The 20484-nt window shown below is 36.6% G+C and overlaps 7 protein-coding genes across 7 annotated transcripts; all 7 read left to right on the top strand.

The window, feature by feature from the left end:
* Positions 1 to 1787: 1787 nt before the first annotated feature.
* On the top strand, positions 1788 to 3081 carry GCK72_024673 (uncharacterized protein; the record flags this gene model as incomplete). Its single annotated transcript, XM_053735989.1, has 8 exons — positions 1788 to 1832; positions 2124 to 2200; positions 2249 to 2335; positions 2384 to 2492; positions 2541 to 2672; positions 2716 to 2796; positions 2839 to 2943; positions 2992 to 3081. 8 exons carry the CDS (start codon positions 1788 to 1790, stop codon positions 3079 to 3081), a joined length of 726 nt encoding a protein of 241 aa, XP_053579555.1.
* Positions 3082 to 3477: 396 nt separating this feature from the next.
* On the top strand, positions 3478 to 3931 carry GCK72_024672 (uncharacterized protein; the record flags this gene model as incomplete). Its single annotated transcript, XM_003117989.2, has 2 exons — positions 3478 to 3561; positions 3620 to 3931. 2 exons carry the CDS (start codon positions 3478 to 3480, stop codon positions 3929 to 3931), a joined length of 396 nt encoding a protein of 131 aa, XP_003118037.2.
* A 2153-nt stretch (positions 3932 to 6084) lies between these two features.
* Positions 6085 to 7456, top strand: GCK72_024671 (uncharacterized protein; the record flags this gene model as incomplete). Its single annotated transcript, XM_053735988.1, has 9 exons — positions 6085 to 6099; positions 6149 to 6214; positions 6506 to 6582; positions 6630 to 6716; positions 6759 to 6867; positions 6914 to 7036; positions 7087 to 7167; positions 7210 to 7314; positions 7367 to 7456. 9 exons carry the CDS (start codon positions 6085 to 6087, stop codon positions 7454 to 7456), a joined length of 753 nt encoding a protein of 250 aa, XP_053579554.1.
* A 1213-nt stretch (positions 7457 to 8669) lies between these two features.
* On the top strand, positions 8670 to 9123 carry GCK72_024670 (uncharacterized protein; the record flags this gene model as incomplete). The annotated part of the gene is made up of 2 exons (XM_003118190.2): positions 8670 to 8753; positions 8812 to 9123. The coding sequence occupies 2 exons, from the start codon at positions 8670 to 8672 to the stop codon at positions 9121 to 9123; spliced, it is 396 nt and encodes a 131-aa protein (XP_003118238.2).
* Positions 9124 to 12937: 3814 nt separating this feature from the next.
* GCK72_024669 (uncharacterized protein) lies at positions 12938 to 13536 on the top strand (the record flags this gene model as incomplete). The annotated part of the gene is made up of 3 exons (XM_003118000.1): positions 12938 to 13039; positions 13090 to 13188; positions 13291 to 13536. 3 exons carry the CDS (start codon positions 12938 to 12940, stop codon positions 13534 to 13536), a joined length of 447 nt encoding a protein of 148 aa, XP_003118048.1.
* A 1599-nt stretch (positions 13537 to 15135) lies between these two features.
* On the top strand, positions 15136 to 17317 carry GCK72_024668 (uncharacterized protein; the record flags this gene model as incomplete). The annotated part of the gene is made up of 5 exons (XM_053735987.1): positions 15136 to 15208; positions 15259 to 15371; positions 16421 to 16631; positions 16677 to 16966; positions 17015 to 17317. 5 exons carry the CDS (start codon positions 15136 to 15138, stop codon positions 17315 to 17317), a joined length of 990 nt encoding a protein of 329 aa, XP_053579553.1.
* A 415-nt stretch (positions 17318 to 17732) lies between these two features.
* Positions 17733 to 19632, top strand: GCK72_024667 (uncharacterized protein; the record flags this gene model as incomplete). The annotated part of the gene is made up of 9 exons (XM_053735986.1): positions 17733 to 17812; positions 17858 to 18014; positions 18059 to 18135; positions 18180 to 18516; positions 18565 to 18888; positions 18935 to 19084; positions 19129 to 19242; positions 19414 to 19542; positions 19585 to 19632. The coding sequence occupies 9 exons, from the start codon at positions 17733 to 17735 to the stop codon at positions 19630 to 19632; spliced, it is 1416 nt and encodes a 471-aa protein (XP_053579552.1).
* Positions 19633 to 20484: the final 852 nt, after the last annotated feature.

Below are 20484 nucleotides of genomic sequence, written 5' to 3'. Positions count from 1 at the left end.
AATTCGACTGATGTGACATGTTTCATCCTTTGAACACGATACATGACAACATTCAATAAGATTCATTTCAATTGCATTTTAGAACATTTTGAACAGTTCATTACTGTCACTTCAGAAGTCAGTTTTATGTGATGGAGGTTAGTGGAAACTAGGTTTCTTTGAAATGCGGAAAATATGGTCATTTTCCTTTGTACGTTGTATGAACTAACTCTATGCAAATTACAACTTTGTATACGTTTAATCTAAGACTCCATAATTCACCAAATCCCAGAACCGAGCATCTCACCATTCTAGATAACCATCAATAACCTCATGTGCTCTTCTTCCCATTTTCTGTTAATTTAACTGTTGCTCCATCTCGCCGTGTCAATTTCCGGTCATCGTACTCCGTCCAAGATCAATTAAGCGATAAAGAGCAAGTCCCGAATCTCAATCAACTATGGCTGGTGACATGCATCAATTTGCATATTATTTGGATGATCCCATGGAGTGAGAAGTCACACAGAAATGTTTTGAATGAGGGAAATGGGGAATGTATGAAAACAATGTCAAAACATCTGTTAAGAGTTGAGATTGTTTAAAAAAAATGTTATCTAAAAGAATAAAAAATTAGAAAAATTATTGTTTTAGATTAAATTGATTGCTTTAGAGCAAACCACCTACATGGAACATCGCCAGAAATTATCGAAAAAAATTAATAAGTTGTAAGAGTTGTTTACAATGTTGTTATTATTTTCTGGAAAATTTTTTTTTCAGTTTTCTGAGTTTCCCTTTCCCTACGTCATAATTACTTCTCCGTTACAGAAAATATGTGTTTTTACATCATCTCCCCATTTTTGTCAAAAGTACTTCATTAAATCGACTTCAACGCATTACCGTCCGCGTCTAAAACACCACAAACCAAATGTTCCCTCGTCAGTTTTCTAATGCGGTTCCTTCCACCGTTATTCCACGCTCTCCTCAAACTATTCAATGATAACAGTGAAAACAATCGATTGAGTTATTTCACCTCTTATCATCTGCAGTACTATGTCTTCAATCACCATTTTGTAAAACATTCGCTTGTCAGCGCATTTTCTTATAGCCGAGAGACAGACTAGATTTCCACATTTCTTAAACTTTACCCGGTTTTCATGGCTGTCAAATTTTCATTGTAGTATTCTTGTTATCAACACTAAAATAAATTTTCTGACAGTAAAAATATGGTACTACTGATAACAGGAGCATCGAAAATTTAGAATCACCAGTTTTCTAGGTTTCGTGACAAACTGTTCTTCTAAACTTCCCCCAAATCTTAACATCAAACTTTTCAAATTCGGGTAGAAAACATGAAATTATTTTCGTCAGACTCATTTTGGTTTTCATTCATAAACGTGATGTGGTCATGTCAAATTATGAACTACTGATAAGGTCATATACCAATAATGACCATTTTATACAAACAACATTTAAGAGCGTTGAGAGTTTTTGAAAATTTTTTATATTTGCTTGCTTCAAAACTATGTAGTTACCTAGTTGATTCGTGAATTGTATACCTGTATAAATTTGTTACAGATAAAAATGAGCGCTGCCAAAAAAGAGGAGGTCGTAAAAATTCCCCCTCTCCATTCGACAACCCAGGTTGTAAATTTATGTTGTCAACTAATGAAGTTATAGTTTTCAGTCTTCTTCGCGAGCACCATCCACATTAAATATATTGAAGATGACCAACAAAAAGGTAAACACATTTATTAAATTTTCAATACTATAATTGTTTCTTCTTGAAGGAGTTTGCGGAATATGTGATTATGATAATAGTCAACTTGGCTAATGTCGGTCTTGTTTTGATCAAGGTTAGTTTTATTTTGAATTTGTTACTTCATTGGTACTGCAGGGTGTGGCTGCATATCTGTCTAGTAGTTTTTCAATCGGAACATCTGCCATCGAAAGTTTCGGAGATGTTTTTGTCAGTTTTCTGCTTCTGATTCAACTTATTTTGGTAATTGTGTTTATGTTGAAATTTCTAATTTTTGGATCTTGCAGGACAAACGGGTTAAGAAAAGTGAATACCCGAGAGGAAGGTCTTCAGAAGCTACAACAAATGTAAGATCACAGAATTGGTGAATAATATTGAGAGATTTCAGTTAACTGCTTCGGTTGTGATGATGGCATTGGCTTTTGTCAACTTTATTCAAAGTTTTGATGCGCTTATAACTGGGAAGTAAGGAATCTACGAAAATAAGATAAAAACGAAAATTGTTATTTTCAGTTTGGATCCTGAGTTTGGAGTACCTCATGTCGTTGTTATTGTTGTCAATATTGTAGTGAAGCTATTTCTGTTTTTTATTTGTCTCATGTGAGTTTCTCCTTTTTTAAATTATAGATTCTCAATAGATATTTCCAGTAAACGCGAGAATAATCAAATCAGAGTTTTGATGAGAGACCAGCTCACTGATGTGCTTACTAACACTATCGCTCTAATTGCGGTCTGTATATCCATTGTGTTCTGGAAAGTGAGTCTAAGCATGTTTTCTGTTAGAGTTTTCAAAAGCATTCTCTAGGAATCAGATTTCATCGGCGCTTCAATTATCTTCTTCCTTATTGTAAGGAACTGGGCACCAATAGTCTCTGAGTCTTGGTTCAAACTTCAAGGAATCAAAGGAGACGACGATGTCAATGAGAAAGTTTCAAAGGTTATTTTCATCATTTGGGAGCTTAACACAGTTCGACTTTCAGATTTTGTCAAATAACTTGAATCTATTCACAGTCATGGCCGGATACATTACTTATCATATTGGAAACAAAGCTATTGTTGAGGTCAGATTTTGCTGGGAACATGACTTACTGAGACGATTTTAGATCTACTGTGAAATTGAAAGCCTGCAAAAAAGAGCAGAAATATTTTCAAAGTTTGAAAACGATGAGATACAGGTAGTATATTTGTTGCCAATTGCGGAATCAAAGGTGACCAATTTTATAAATTTCAGTTCCAATAACTTTTTTTAATTCCAGAATGTGAATCTTCTAACTTTGAAGCCATCCGAAGAAGACAATTCAAAAACAGGTGAAACAGAAACAGCCGAGCTTCTGCAGAAGGTTTAACTTTGATTTGTAGTTTCCAAATCTAAATAACTTTTTCATTGTGTCTGTATGAAATGCTTTCTTTTTGTTTTTTTTTTCATTCTGGTAGGTAAATATTCTATAGAACAAGAAAATTCTAATAAAAATCCACCACGAGGAGGAAACAATTTCAACCACATCCCATAAAATGAAGGAGGCAAGAATGTGAAAAACCATTTTTGTGTGCGATAATCACAGATGTGCCACATCCGGAACTGACGAATCAACAATTTTCGAGAAAGCCACGCCCAATTATACCAATTATCTGGTACCCAACCTCCTTACCTGGAATGTCTTCCGATCATTTCTTTCATTCTTGACTACCCAGAACCAACCGACTGAGTGAGAGCTCCTGGACAAATGAGGCCCAAGCTCGCTATGGCGATTCTTGGGTTTACTATACCGTTTCTTATCAACAGCATACTGGTTGGTACTACCGCCATCATGCTGATTCGCAATGAGGTAAAACGTCAGTAGCTTGTATTTGACTACATTGGTGCTACAATCAGTCGCTTTTCAGAATCCCCTCTTTATCGTTGCCTTCATCACGATGTCTTTGTGCGTGACTCTTGTACTCATCAAATCGATGTTCCATCTGTTGCGCGAGTTGGCTGGACCACTGCAAACAGGGCCTGCCCGTCGACTGACCGCTCGAGACGTGAACAGAAATCTGGAGGAAATGCTCCCGATGAGTACTCGACCACCTCTTAGCAGAGCGTCGACCTTGCCCAGCAGGCCAATGTCCCCAATTCCACCGGAGAGCCCACCATCGTCACTATTTCCACGCACTCATCGGTCTTTGCATCGATGTGATATCTATGCAGACATTTGATTTAATTCTCTAATAATGATATTATCGATGTTTTTTAACAGTGTCAGACAGGTGTTCCTTGAATTGTATGATATGAGTTTATTTGTCTGACACTGTGATTAACATAGAGAATATTTGTCTTGAATTCATTCTTTTCTGCAATTGATTTTGATTTCTCCGAGATACAATTGAGAAATCAGATGAATCATTACTAATTGCTCAAAGAATAAATTCAACCACTGTCTGCTCTATCCTCTCCCATTTTTAACTTTATAAAAAAGGAATATTATATTTTTCTCTGACAAACTTTTCAGCATTAATTTATTTTCTATCTGATAAACGGTCGCCAGCCAAACCTTGTTAAATAAAATCATCGGAAACCAAATCGTCTCGTTTCATTCGCTCAAAACATGACAATGTTTAGAAAATCTCACAAAGTTCTTATAGATGAGAAAAGCATCCAGAACGTAAAAATTCATTTCCAAAGTATATTATGATTCCAGATTACTACAAAATTAGTTTGTTGCATCATTCATTGTAATTTGCACTTATTTCCCACCAACAAAAACTATAATCATACAAAATGATAGAAGAAGAACAACTGATGATATCAAAAGATTTGGCTTCTCAGGGAAACAGTTGATCGGATTAGAAGGTTTCTTGTTATTTTTTGGACTACCGAACTCTCAACCCACACACATTCAGCATAATCATAACAATGTTTTTTTTCTGCACATAATTGCACGCTATGTTGGAAATACATAATGCTTAACATCTTCAAAAATAACTTGAGCTAAGCATGTAAATCTCAAATTACTTTGCACAAGTCCGCTGATCTTGTGAGGAAGGTCGACTCAGCACTTCCAGTGCCAGTAAAGGCCCCTCAAGCCACGCCACCATCGTGTTTATCACGGTTATTGCGAATAATTGAATAACGGTTATCAAATGATAGTAAGGAATCTGGATTAGAATTGTCCAATTTGGTTTCAGATAGAGCCATAATATCAAAGTTATAAAAGTAAGTTTAAAAATCCAATTTGGCAAGTTTGTTACAAACTGAAAAGCAGCTTGCAATGCCTATTGAGATGTGTCTGAGTTTTTTTGGGTAGACTTCCCAACTCCACGGTTGCTGACCTTCTTTGTAAGTAATCTTCACAACATTCAAATCTCTCACTGTTAAGATTCTCTTGCCAGCAACCTTGTTCTTCTCGATAGCCTCCCTCCACGCAAGTCTGAATTTTATAATCTCCGTCTTCGATAGATCTGGACGGGTAGATAACCGAGACAGTTCTGGAATTGATAATTTCACTTTCTGAAATTTTCCAGAACTTTGGTGGCACTTTCCGCTGATTTCATTATAATTTTTAGCAACGGAGGGCCCTTTTTGGTGATGATCCGAAAAACCGATTCAGCCGAGGGGACACCACAATTCTTTGTAATGTTATCAGCAATAAGGTTATCATTAGAACCGTCTTTATCTAGTTTAACAATTATGGAAGATGTACAATTACCTTCTTCTTTAGCTGAGTGAACTGCCTTGATAAGTGATTCTTTCGTTTCTTTTGAATTAATAGAGCTGGAAACGATATCTGAAAAGATTTTTTGATGGGAGGCTGAAGCGAATTACAATTCCGATTGAATAGCGGTGACTTCAAGTAATAGTTTTGCATTCTGGCTTTGATAGCACATGATAACATTTGTAAGAACTCGAATAATAGTAGCAAAATCATCATTTGAACAGTTTTCGGGTGTTCCGATGTTTGAAAGATTTAAATAAGCATTTGATTCGACAGTAATAGATTTCAATTCCTCATGATAAGCAGATTGCGCAAATATTTGAGTGAATGATTCCGATTTGTTTCTTCTGTGGAGATAAGTCTCAGGAAACTTGTTGATGGTTTTTTAAAATTGCTATCAGTCTTATTTTTCCACATCATTTTGAGAGAAAAGATAAACTGATACGCAATAAAATCAACAAATCGCGAGAAAGTCAATACTCACCACACGGCAAGAAAAGAGAGTTCACAATTAGGAAAGAGAGTCCAAAATGAGGAAAGAGAGTCCGAAATGAGGAAAGAGAGGGCACAACGAAGGTATAAATTTGTTACAGATAAATATGAGCGCTGCCAAAAAAGAGTAGGTTGTAAGCACCATCCACATTAAATATATTGAAGATGACCAACAAAACGGTAAGCACATTTATTGAATTTCCAGTTTTATAATAGTTTCTTCTTGAAGGAGTTTGCGGAATATGTGATTATGATAATAGTCAATTTGGCTAATGTCGGTCTTGTTTTGATCAAGGTTGGTTTCATTTAAAATTTGTTACATCATTGGTACTGCAGGGTGTGGCTGCCTATCTGTCTAGTAGTTTTTCAATCGGAACATCTGCCGTCGAAAGTTTTGGAGACGTTTTTGTCAGTTTTCTGCTTCTGATTCAACTTATTTTGGTAAAGTTGTACATGTTGAAATTTCAAATAATTAAATCTTGCAGGACAAACGGGTCAAAAAAAGTGAATACCCAAGAGGAAGGTCTTCAGAAGCTACAACAAATGTAAGATCAGAGAAATTGTCAGTAATATTGCGATATTTCAGCTGACTGCTTCTGTTGTGATGATGGCGTTGGCATTTGTCAACTTTATTCAAAGTTTTGATGCGCTCATAACTGGAAAGTAAAGCATCTACACTAATTAGCTGAAAAATAAAAATATTTTTTCAGTTTGGATCCTGAGTTTGGAGTACCTCATGTCGTTGTTATTGTTGTCAATATTGTAGTCAAGCTCTTACTGTTTTTCATTTGTCTCATGTGAGTTGCTCCTTTTCTCAAATTCTCAACAGAAATTTCCAGTAAACGTGAGAATAATCAAATCAGAGTTTTGATGAGAGACCAGCTCACTGATGTGCTTACTAACACTATTGCTCTTATTGCGGTCTGGATATCCATGGTGTTCTGGAAAGTGAGTCAAACAATTTTCTTTTTTTGCTTTCAAAAGCGTTCTCCAGGAATCTGACTTTATCGGTGCCTCAATAATCTTTTTCCTAATTGTGAGAAACTGGGCTCTAATAGTCTCTGAGTCTTGGTTCAAACTTCAAGGAATCAAAGGAGATGACGATGTCAATGAGAAAGTTTCAAAGGTGATTTTCTTCATTTAGAAGCTAAACAATTCCGACTTCAGATTTTGTCAAATAACTTGAATCTATTCACAGTCATAGCCGGATACATCACTTATCACATTGGAAACAAAGCGATTGTAGAGGTAAGACTTGTCTGGAATTATGAATTATTGTGAAGTTTTTAGATCTACTGCGAAATCGAAAGCTTGCAACGCAGAGCAGAAATTTACTCTAAGTTTGAAGACGATGAGATACAAGTGGTGTATTTGTTGCCAATTACGGAATCAAAGGTGACCAATTCAAAAAAAAATTTCCATTCCAACTAATTTTTTGGTATTCCAGAATGTAAATCTTCTCACTTTGAAGTCATCCGAAGAAGACAATTCAAAACCAGTTGAAACTGAAACAGCCGAGCTTCTGAAAAGGGTTTAACTCTAATTTGTAGTTATCAAATCTGAATAACTTTTTCATTGTGCCTATACTCGATGTACTTTGTACACATCCAACTTTTTTCCTTGCTCCCATCCGATATGGTTCATAGGCTTTTAGACTTGAATCATTCTTTCTATCTGTTTTAATTGAATTCTTTCACCTAAACATGTTCTGTCTGGCTCCGCATCTGCCAGTATAAAATCAGAGGCGAGAGCTTATCTTTCATCCTTTAATAACGCTTTTAATGAAGTTTTATTTCCCACAGTGGATAGTGCATCGAACTGATTCTGGGGTTGGCTGAACCTATTATTCCGAAGAAATCAGTGGATGGTTCAGTTGAAGAATATCACTTGGAGCTGTGTTCTACAAGTAACAAAACAGTCAGAAGGAAGATACAGCCAACACCAACAGATCCTCGACCATTTTGGACACTCATCGACGGTCAGTTCAATCAAATACAATTGGAAAAATAACGATTCGGACAACGCTCTGTAACCAGCAAAGTCAGAGATAACAATGACCAGCAACCCGATCACTTTTGAGGGCCTGGAGCCTCTCTCTACCCTGAGAGACCACAAATTCAATGATGCCGCCAGGACAGAAAAGGAACCACGTTTGAAAAAAAGTCATCCGATATGATTCATAGGATATTAGTCTTGAATCATTCTTACTATTTGTTTTTATTGAATTATTTCACCCACACATTTTCTGTCTGGCTCCGCCTCTGCAAAGTATAAAAGCAGAGGCGAGAGCTTATCTTTTATCTTTTAAGAAAGGTTTAATAACCCAAGTTTGAGGTTCTGTCCCTCTCAGTTTAGAGCCAGCAACACCCAAAGAGAACCATTCGTTTACAGTGTCTGTATGAAATGCTTTCCTTCTATATTTTTTGAGTTGGTCTGGTAGGTGAATACTTTCTAGAGCAATAGAACATTCAAATAAAAATCCACCACGAGGAGGAAGCAATTTTAACCACATCCCATAAAATGAAGGAGGCAAGAATGTGAAAAACCATTTTTGTGTGGGATAATCACAGATATGGCACATCCGGAACTGACGAATCAACAATTTTCGAGAAAGCCACGCCCAATTATACCAATTATCTAGTGCCCAACCTCCTTACCTGATATGTCTTCCGACCATTTCTTTCATTCTTGACTACCCAGAACCAACCGACTGAGTGAGAGCTCCTGGACAAATGAGGCCCAAGCTCGCAATGGCGATTCTTGGGTTTACTATACCGTTTCTTATCAACAGCATACTGGTTGGTACTACCGCCATCATGCTGATTCGCAATGAGGTAAAACGTCAGTAGCTTGTTTTTGACTACATTGGTGCTACAATCAGTCGCTTTTCAGAATCCCCTCTTTATCGTTGCCTTCATCACGATGTCTTTGTGCGTGACTCTTGTACTCATCAAATCGATGTTCCATCTGTTGCGCGAGTTGGCTGGACCACTGCAAACAGGGCCTGCCCGTCGACTTACCGCTCGCGACGTTAACAGAAATCTGGAGGAAATGCTCCCGATGAGTACTCGACCACCTCTTCGCAGAGCGTCGACCTTGCCCAGCAGGCCAATGTCCCCAATTCCACCGGAGAGCCCACCATCGTCACTATTTCCACGCACTCATCGGTCTTTGCATCGATGTGATATCTATGCAGACATTTGATTTAATTCTCTAATAATGATATTATCGATGTTTTTTAACAGTGTCAGACAGGTGTTCCTTGAATTGTATGATATGAGTTTATTTGTCTGACACTGTGATTAACATAGAGAATATTTGTCTTGATTTCATTTTTTCAGCAATTGGTTTTGATTTCTCTGAGATACAATTGAAAAAGCAGATGAATCATTACTAATCGCTCGAAGAATATGTTCAACCACCTTCTGCGTATTTGACTCTACCCTTCCCCATTTTTAATTTTTCTAAAAAAGAATATTGTGTTTTTTCTCTGACAAACTTTTCAACATGAATGTATTTTCCATCTGATAAACGGTCGCCAGCCATACCTTGTTAAATATAACTATCGGAAACCAAATTATCTTCTTTCATTTGCTCAATACAGGACAATGTTTTGCAAATCACACAAATATTTCACAGATGAGACATTGGAGTTTCATAAAAACAATCGGACTTTTCAGGAAAACAATTAGATTGCGAAAAAGAAAATTTCCTGTTATTTATAGGACAACTCGACAAACTTGTCACTGTCCGTGCAAGACCGAAATCGGAATTTTCTCGGCACGGGTTTTGAAATGTATAAGACGCACTCTCTGACTCGTTCGATCACCCGTAGGCACACGAAAAAAGTTGACCATCTCCGATTTTTCTATAATTTTGATCAAAGATAGTATCAAGTGTTCTCAGGAAATTGGGGTACTTTTTGGCCGGGTCCGTCACCTGGGTACCTAGGAAAATCAAAAAATCGATATTTTTCGGAAATTTTTCCTGAAGTAGTTAGGAATGAAATCTCAACGGGAAGTTATTGCAGACACTATTTTAAGCATTTTTTGTGTTTAGAAGAAAATTTCAGCTCAACGTCTTCATTGTGAAAATTTTCAAAATATATGAAATTTTGGGGTTTTTTTCATAAAATCGTTTTTATCTCGGCAGCGACTCGGGAAGACATTATTTTTTATTTTAAATTCGGAATCTACATAAAATTTGGTATTGGAAACATGCTGTCCCTACTCGTATCTGTAGACCTAAAAAAAGATTTTTGGGGAAGAATGAGAAAAACTGCGATTTCAATTTTCAAGTCCTTCCAGTAAATTATTTTTGATGTTTCAAAATAATGGCTTTTTGAAGTTTTTCATTCAATCATGCCATTTTTATTCAGTTCCGGTACAATTTTCGATCATACCACAAAAAAATTTTCGAAAAAATTGAATTTTTTAGATTTCTGAAAATTTTCTCCCGAATTGAACCATTCCGACTGAAATGTTAAGGATAGCATTATAAAATCAGGAGAATATAACTGGAATATTCTTTAGGTTCATAAAAAACTTGATTCCCACTGTCGGGTCACCTTATACTTACGCTTTCATGGTGAAATTCAGCTAAATTTTCAACTTGGGAAGTTGGTGCAACGGTACTTCATAATTGCAACGTTATTTGACAGGGAATTGTGATGAATATGACAGGAATAGTGAGAAAACTGCAAAAATTGATAGATTCAGCAAAATTTCCAAAAAAAAAACTTGAAAAGTTTTTTCCTGATATCCATAAAAAGGTCAGACCATTGAACATTTATGAGTCCTAATTTTTTAAAGCTTTTTTTGGAAATCTTGCTGAATCTATCAATTTTTGCAGTTTTCTCACTATTCCTGTCATATTCATCACAATTCCCTGTCAAATAACGTTGCAATTATGAAGTACCGTTGCACCAACTTCCCAAGTTGAAAATTTAGCTGAATTTCACCATGAAAGCGTAAGTATAAGGTGACCCGACAGTGGGAATCAAGTTTTTTATGAACCTAAAGAATATTCCAGTTATATTCTCCTGATTTTATAATGCTATCCTTAACATTTCAGTCGGAATGGTTCAATTCGGGAGAAAATTTTCAGAAATCAAAAAAATTCAATTTTTTCGAAAATTTTTTTGTGGTATGATCGAAAATTGTACCGGAACTGAATAAAAATGGCATGATTGAATGAAAAACTTCAAAAAACCATTATTTTGAAACATCAAAAATAATTTACTGGAAGGACTTGAAAATTGAAATCGCAGTTTTTCTCATTCTTCCCCAAAAATCTTTTTTTAGGTCTAGAGATACGAGTAGGGACAGCATGTTTCCAATACCAAATTTTATGTAGATTCCGAATTTAAAATAAAAAATAATGTCTTCCCGAGTCGCTGCCGAGATAAAAACGATTTTATGAAAAAAACCCCAAAATTTCATATATTTTGAAAATTTTCACAATGAAGACGTTGAGCTGAAATTTACTTCTGAACACAAAAAATGCTTAAAATAGTGTCTGCAATAACTTCCCGTTAAGATTTCATTCCTAACTACTTCAGGAAAAATTTCCGAAAAATATCGATTTTTTGATTTTCCTAGGTACCCAGGTGACGGACCCGGCCAAAAAGTACCCCAATTTGCTGAGAACATTTGATACTATCTTTGATCAAAATTATAGGAAAATCGGAGATGGTCAACTTTTTTCGTGTGCCTACGGTCAGTTGACCGATGCTCGATTGACTCAGAAAGTGCGTCATAAAATTTTAAAACTACATTTTGAGGTTTTTTGAGTTTTTCCGAATTTTTTTGAATTTTTGACTTTACATCAGAATTCCGGCCCGATATTAAACAAGTTTGCTACTCGACGCTCAACACTCACACATTCAGGATAATCACAACAGTTTTATTTCTCTGATTCAATTTTTCACACATAATCCCACGGTATCTTGGAATAACATAATGCTTATTAACGCTTTCAAAAACAACTTGAGCTTTGAGCATGTAAATCTCAAATTACTTTGCGCGAGTCGCCTGATCTTGTGAGGAAGGTCGAATTAACACTTCCTGTGCCAGTAAGGGCCCTCGAGAGAAGCTATAAATGTGCCTATAAAAGCTGATTTATTTTTCTATTCTAGAATATTCATTGTCTACTAAGAGTGTCGTTTGCCTGACAAATTCTTTTTTTGTTTCTCATTGTCTGTCCCTGTCCTGAGAGAATAGAAAATATGACATTTCACCATTTCCAAATGAGCATGTGAAGTGGCTTCTATGAATAATAATGTTTTTCTAAAATTTTCATAGTTCTAGGTGCAGAAATTGCAACGGGAATGAATGGACAGATTCGAAATCCAAGAAAAAGTAAAAAGGTTCCTTCATTTAATGTGCTCTTCGACCAATTTCCTGACGCGTTTCCTTATTTAACGAAATTGTGGCAGGACTGATTCAAACGTTTGCTATCTTAGAATTCCTGATTCATTTTCATTATTTTCAAGAACAGAATTACAAAGTTTTTAAACTTCAAAACTTTTTTCCCATATTTCATATCGGATGAATGGGAAATTTTTGAGCTGCATTCTGCCACAAAAAACACAAAGACACGCATACTTCATGTCAGTTGAAATAAATGAGAAATGTGGAATATTCTTTTTGCACTCGTTGTTTTATTCCTTTTGTTTTCAGCAAGTGAGTCATTCATTTTTTGTGGTTTCAGAATTATTAGTCTTTCACCAATCACGCGTTGAGCCCATTCTCAAGAAAGTAGTTAATTTAAAAAATATATAGCTAAGGTCGTTGTTTTCTTGTCTTAAGAAAAGAAGAAAGCAAAATGAACCGAATCGTTTGTCAAACTCATTTTTTATCGCACTCTCAGTTGGTTCAACCAACCACCACACTCCACTCTGCAATCCTCATTAAAACCCTAGAGAATTGAAAGACCTCACTTCTCGAATAATTCTTCACTCCAAAACATGTTTTCTTGCACCCAGAAGCTGTTGTTTGATGATCCCTTGTTTTCAGACATGCCAAGGAATTCCGAACTTTTTTTCAAAATCATCTTCTCACCACAAGTTGCCAACACCGTGCTAGGATTGTTAGTTGCGAAGTTCTATTTGGATTGGCCAGTAAGCTTTCAATTTTTTCAACAGAAAAATAAATAACCTGAGGGTTTCAGCAAAAATATGGCTACCCTGTATTTGCAATCTACTATTTTCTTATGGCTTATGAGTTCTTCTGGTACGTGAAAGCAAATTGGCGCGCTGCATTTTATGGAGTAAGTTTTTTTTTGCGCATTCCTTGTACCGATTTAGAGTTGTCGTCATAATGATAATCCTGTTATTCCCTATTTTTTCCTAAAATGAAACTTCTATTCCAGGAAGATGATGTCGTGGAAGAAGAGGAAGTAAGAAATGAAGAAAACGAAACCTATGACGAAAATGAAAAAGAAATCGTAGTTCCGAAAGTAATCCCACGTCCACGACTAATTGAGTATCCGCCACCTGTTGACTCGGAAGACGAGTGTGTAAATGAAACAGATGAGGATGACAGCGATTGTGTCATAGTGGAACTTCCGGACGACGACACCGACGATGAATATCACGAGGCGTCAGAAGGAATGTGAATAGGAAACAAGAAGTCTGAAAACAATCTTATCAATTACCAAATGTAGATATATACAAATATCAGATGAATAATTTCATTATATTGTTAACGAACACTGTTTCATTCTGAATAACCTGATATTGTGTAACAAAAATCCAATTGGCGGCTTTTCCACGGTCATCAAAGGGGAAACAGGGCGGGGATCGTGTTTTTTGACCATATACAGTGAACGGTGGATATATCTAGTAATGCTATTCATTCGTCTCCTATCATTTCTTCACAGATATTCTTCTCTGCTTCTTAGTTGGTCGCTATGCACTTCCAATTAGTGTTTGAACATTTTCTAGTTAGCTATCTCCAACTTTAACATAAAACCGAGCCCCCTCAGTTTAGCAATCGCTGTTTCCTGCCGGAGAAGAAATAGAAACCACTCAAAAAAAAGTGACTCCATTAGAGCGAAAAATTGCGGAATGAAAGGAGAAAGACTGGAAGAACACCTGTCGAGATAGCCATCCCGAGAAGGAACCAGCTAATGGATTTCACGCTCGTGGTCATCTTTTCTTCGACATAACAGTATCTCTCAGCCGTCCCCCTTCCGCCTGCCATTCTACAAATGTTTCTTTTTTTTGGGGGGGGGGGGGGGGGGGGCTGTGTCTCGTCATGTTTAGTCGGCATCTTTTGATGACTTGAAAATGACTTCGGAAGGTATAAAACAGCCAATTGTGATGAGATACTTTTCGATTTTCTGGAAAATAGATTTATTTTTTATTGGAACTTGTTTGTTGACTAGCTTTTGAATAAATATAATTAATCTTTAAGGCAGAGATAACGAAAATAGATAGACAAAATATACAAACAAAGGTTTCAACTTAAACTTGTTGCAATTAGTCTTCGCAGAAAAACCATAAACTATTTAGTGTGATCTTTTCCGTTGTGGATCATTTGGTCAGTTCAAAACTTGATTATATGCTTCAAGATGTGTCAAGTCTTGACACCCTTCGCACTTTCTTTTATTTTGTCAAAGTGTCTCTTTAGGCGTGTCATCCTCCATTTCTTCCTCCTTTTTCCTTACTTTTCTATTCACTTTCAAAACGCACTTCTATTTAAAGGCATTCCAATTCAGTTCACGAACCATTGGTTTTTGGGTAAGGAAGCCGAGAAGCAATGAGATCAAAAAATGTTCCAACATTCGACCTTCTTTGTATAGTAGTAAACGTCACTTTCGTTTCGGGTATTCGATTTCGATTTCTGTCTAGGTTTTGTATGAAACGTTTTGGCGCAGTGTTTGTTTGAAACATTTCCACCCAAAAAGTTGTCGCGTGCCAATATCTTTTTGATGAGCGCTTGCGGTGGGCCACCAACGAACGTCGATCGGATCAACCGGTATCCGTCACTATCCTCGACGTCTCTTTTCCCGCCTCTTTCTCTCTTCCTTCTATGAATACACGCGCATTTGTCCTCGCGGATAGCAAAGGGCCCCCGCAAAACCATCACAGGCTTTTCCCTTTTTCTTGTTCTTTTTTTCTATCTACACCTTTTACCTTTCTTGTCTATCTCACTCATGTAATATCGTTCCTGTTAAACCTATATAGTTTCTGTTACGTTTATCATTTCAGGTATGGAGCTAGGCCCCAAGGAAGAGGCAGCCCTGAGGGCAGAAGCTGAACGTCTTCGACGGATGGCTGTCATTGGTAAGTACGGCGTGTCCGGGAATGGTTATGAAAAAGTGGAAGTCATTCAGGTGTTGCACTTTCAATCGGCGCCGCTATCGTTTGTGTGATGACTGTTCCTTTCGTGTACAACTATGTCCAACGGGTCGAGACTGTGTTACAAAATGAGGCAGATTTTTGCAGGGTTCGTTTCTGCAAACTTTTTTCAAAAACCTGAAAATACATACTTCGGAATAGAAATGTGTGATCTCAGTGAGATAAAAAAAGAATTGAGTCGTTAACATGACTAATGTAGGTGTTGCATCGCGTTAAGTACAAAATAACTAATTAAGCATCAGGTTGATTTGTTCCAGTTCTTTTCTGACGATTGTGAGAACGAGGAGTAGGTTTTTAAAAACTTTTCAGTTTAGTTTAATAAATTAATTGTTACTTATTTATTTGAATATTTTGCAGAAAGCTCTAGAAAACTGAAATAATTTGTTATTACCTATTTTTGGTATGATTTTGAACTTTTTGGATTAGTTACAAATGAAATAAAACTATTTCCCTGTATTAAGAGCAGTCTAATTAGAATTGCTGAAGCTGATAACTGAAAAATATTCCACTTTATTTAAATTGTATTCTTCTGCCAGTCTTGACGATAAATAGTTTTCTATTCTAGGTTCATTCTATTATATAATATTCAATCAATTAACATACATCTGAACTACCCCTATCGCTCGGCAGACTGTTCACACTATTGCGAAACGTTTTTCTAATTGACTCCCTCATTGTCTTTCATCGCCTATTTGATCCGTTGCCAAATCGCATCATCGACATAATCATTATCCTCGTCATCATCGTTCTTACTAATCATTCGCGCAATCCTTATCACTTCCTGACGCGATCCATCTATTCAAGCAAAATAAGCTTGAGAAAAGCATGCCATTTGCCGTTTTCTCTCTTTTCTCTCGTCTCCCACCTCACGTATCACAGTTTCCCGCAATCAAAAAGAGGAGGAAGAACAATGATAATCTGAACGTCCCGCCCTGTCATTTATCACCTCCCACCTAGAAAGACACCCACATCCACAATATACGCGAAAAACGAAAGACTGGTTTAGGATAACACGCCGGGTGGTTTATCCAAGGTGTCCTTCTTGTGGTGACATATTTTTTTGTTCTTTTTGACGATGAAAAAAGACATAGTGTGAAAAATAGGGATGTTGGATATAATAAGATCTTGAATTTTTAGGCGAAGCGTGATTCTGTAATCAAGGAGTTGACAAGAACACAAAAACGAGCAGGATTAACACTTCGGCTGAAAAGAGAAGATACCTACAGTGGATATTCTGCAAGTTATGGAACTTATGAATCAGTCCCCTTGATGCAATACAAAAGTCCTGAAGTCACAGAACACAAAGAGGAACGAGTTGTGGAGAAAAAAGAAGATAATTACCAACAATGTGAGTATTCATTTCCAAAATTTTAAACAACAATTGTATTTTCAGGCTGTGGGTGTGGATTCGGTGCCCCAGGAGAAGCCGGAGCTCCAGGACAAGATGGTCATGACGGAGCTGATGGAAGGCCTGGTTCAGATGGAAATCCTGGAGCTGATATGCACCTTGATGACACTTACAATATGGCAGATCAGTTCTGTTTCGAATGTCTTCCAGCGCCTGCAGGGCCTCCTGGACCACCAGGACTCAAGGGTATGCCAGGAATTCCTGGAAACAAGGGAGAGGATGCTGGACCAGGAAGACCGGGAATGTCGGGACCAAGTGGGCCACCAGGACCAAGGGTAAGACCTTAAATGAGAGAGATATTAGTATCATCCATCAATTTCCAGGGACCACCCGGAGAAACAGGAGATGAAGGAGAAGGAGGACCGGATGGAATCCCAATGGAACAAAAGTCTCCACCAGGACCGAGAGGGCCACCAGGACCAGCTGGACCAGAGGGACCACAAGGACCTGAAGGTCGACCAGGGAGACAAGGACCACAAGGACCAACAGGACAAGAAGGAGAAGAAGGAATCATTGGAGAACCAGGAAAAGCTGGTGAGCCAGGAAAGCCTGGCGCTGCTGGAGCGCGTGGACCTGCCGGACCATGCAACCATTGTCCAAATCCAAGAACTGCCCCCGGATACTAAAAAGTTTAATTTTCTTTTGTTGTACATTTCTCACCTACTGGACCTCCCTCACGTCTTTCTCGCAATTTATCGCCACGGCTCAACTAACCAAGATGGTGCCTTAATTTATTGTCTTTCAAATTTGTTGTTCTCAAATAAAAATATCCTTTCCAGAATGTTTTTTCGAAATATAAAAGTAACATTCAGTTCAGGTTTTTTATTGTCACATAAATATTCAACAAATTCTGATTAAAAACTGTTTGTGGAAGAATACTAATGTAACTTGACAAAATGACAATGGAACAGAAGAAAGAACTTGTTAACATTTTTTTAGAAATGAGGTTTCAAGTTCTTTGAGTTATTCAAAACACAACTGTGAATAACCCATAAAGAAAGTCTATATAAGACATGGAATATATGTTCTCAGTATTCCACAATGATGTTGAACCATTTCATCCTTATTTTCTTCTTATTCAAAAATACTGATGCTCATGATGTTATTCGGGAAGCTTTGAAGTGAGTCCAAATAGTAATTTTAATACAAGAGAAGATCATTTTCAGTTCCATTGATCAATTCTCAGATCCTTGCGACAATTTTTACGCTCATGTTTGCACATACACCGAACCTGACTTCCTGACAAATGCGATGTATGCTCCAATCTTCGAAAAACTGATAGCTCAACAGAGAGACAGTTCTTGGGAAAACCTTGAATCTATGGTTTGTTCTTCCAAGTGAGGCAAAAATTCAAGAATTTTTTATAGAGTGCGCTGAACGATATTAATTTAGGAGAAATTGAGCCGTCGTTAACGGAATATCTCGTGAACACATTTTCCAATCTGTAATATTTTCTACTTTATATTCAAACATAATTCGTAAATTCAGATGTGAGACCCAAGATCGTGATCTTCATAATTTTTTACTGAAGGTTGAGCAAATTATGTATCGAACTCTGTCTCCGAAATGTCATTTTACGGACTGTATGACACCACTCGAGAGTGACAATAACTGCACGAGAGCTTCGGAAACTCTTCAGTCACGTTTACAACCGTATCATGGAAACGTTGTCGCTGAAATGAAAATGTTGAAAGATGAAATAAACAAAGTTCTAGAAAATATAAGAGTTGTGAGCATGATTATCGACGGCGATTATAGAGAAGGAATTGAGTTTGTGAATGAAAACGTGAAAAACATGATAAGTATAGTAACCAAAATGATAGAGGTAAGAAAGAGAGCATGTTCATATTGACAAATGATTTCTTTCTTTAAGAAAACCCCTTGGGCTCAAAATCAAGGCGTAACAAAAACGATCAAGCAACTCGTTGAAGAAATAGTTGTTGATGATAACTATGCTGTCCAACTCCGTTCAAACATCGATGTTTTGATGGATTTTGAACAAAAATATTTGAAGTGCACTGGTAGTTTCAAAGGAGATTTTAATTTGTTGTGTTTACAATTATCATGGGAAGTTATGAAGACAACTGGAGAGCAACCATTCTTTAAATGGTTGAATGCCGGAAATTTTCATCCAACCACCATTTTTGGTCTTCCGATTTACGCTATTGCAAAAGATGCAAAAGAGACAGCTGGAAAAGTGAGTAGAACAAACTTTCAGACTTTCTGGTAATTTTTTTTTTTAGCTTGGGTCAGCTATCGCTGTAGCTGGTCATGAGCTCAGTCACTCTATAATTGAATCTCCGTACTTCCGGCAACTTTTACCATTTTCTTCTGAAGAGGCAATACAATGTGTACAATCTCAATTCAATAATACTTGTAATGAATTTGGAGAGGTTTAAAAAAGAAACACAAAAGATTCAAGCTAATTTGGTTTCAGGGATTGTGTGGAGTTTCTGATGCTCCTGGTGAAATCGATGAAAATGGTTCTGATCTTCTAGGACTACAGCTAGCATATGAACTGTTTTTGAATGAATACCAAGGAAGAGAAGAGGTAACAGTTTCGAAATAGTCACATAGTGATACTTTTTTAAGGACATTTATCTTCAATTAAACCATCGCAACATTACATACCAGCAACTATTTTTCTATGCATTCCCAATTCTTCACTGCAGAGTGAGTTGCACTTCTTTTTTTTCAATTGTCATCTGACATTATGTTGAAGAATGTACCACGCGCGGTTGGAGATCCTCACTCTACCGCAATTGTGAGAGCAAATATATTAGTCCAAATTCCTGCTTTTCAAGACGCTTTCCAATGTTCCGATGATAGCAGAATGATGAAAACTATGCAGGTAATGATGAACAATGTGATTTAACTGAATTTTTCTGTGCAGAAGCAATGCAACATTTATGGAGAGAACGCACCTCAGCAAAAGAAGTAATTCAGTTCAAGAAGTCTGTTAAATATCAACATCGACTACTCAATTAAGATTCAGCTTTTATGACTATTAGCTTTGCTTTTTAATACTTTCAGTTGCAGTTTCTGTGTTACTAACCAGTAAATAAATAGTAATATTAATAATCGAATCCCATCTAATTTTATCTGAAATCGATTTCAGAAAAAAAATTGCCTAAGTGATGTGTCTTATAAAAAAAGCAATAAGACGATACAGTTTTCATTTCTTGTTCATGAAATTAGTCAAAACCACAATTGCAAAAATTCAAATAATCAAATTAGAATCGGTTTGAAAGTCATTCGTTTTTCGAATATTAAAAAAGTTTCTTGGAGGGTATACATGTGATTTTGATTGCTGAAAATTGGAGAACTCACTTACGATCTAATCTACAAATACAAAACTGTGGAAAGGTGAAGAAGTATAAAGTTTACACACTTTACTTTCTTTTTATCAAAGTATAAGTTTTCTGAGAAGACTTCCATTATACCTCCGGTACAATCTGAAAAAGAGTAAAAAAATAAATTTTAAACACATTATGTTGTTACGACCTCATCTATATTCTACAAATCCAGTCTTGAATCGCTCGACTTGTCAAGTCACCTGACCATCTCGAATTTATTAAATTCTCGTTTTCTGATGGTTTTACATCATCTTGAATTATGAAAAATGTTTCGATGTTCCTCTATCAGTTGAAGTAGTATTCACACCATTTCAAAAGCAACGTCTTGTTTTACAGAATGAGAGAACATGTAATGATAATACAGTTTGAAACTTGATAAAATGTTTCTTTTGAAATAGGATTGCTACACTAAACTTTTGCCCATTTTTGAAACACTG

The sequence above is a fragment of the Caenorhabditis remanei genome, chromosome X, assembly GCF_010183535.1.
Source record: "Caenorhabditis remanei strain PX506 chromosome X, whole genome shotgun sequence".
NCBI classification, from domain to species: domain Eukaryota; kingdom Metazoa; phylum Nematoda; class Chromadorea; order Rhabditida; family Rhabditidae; genus Caenorhabditis; species Caenorhabditis remanei.
Note: the sequence above shows the minus strand (reverse complement) of the source record. Positions and strands in the feature narration are given on the sequence as shown.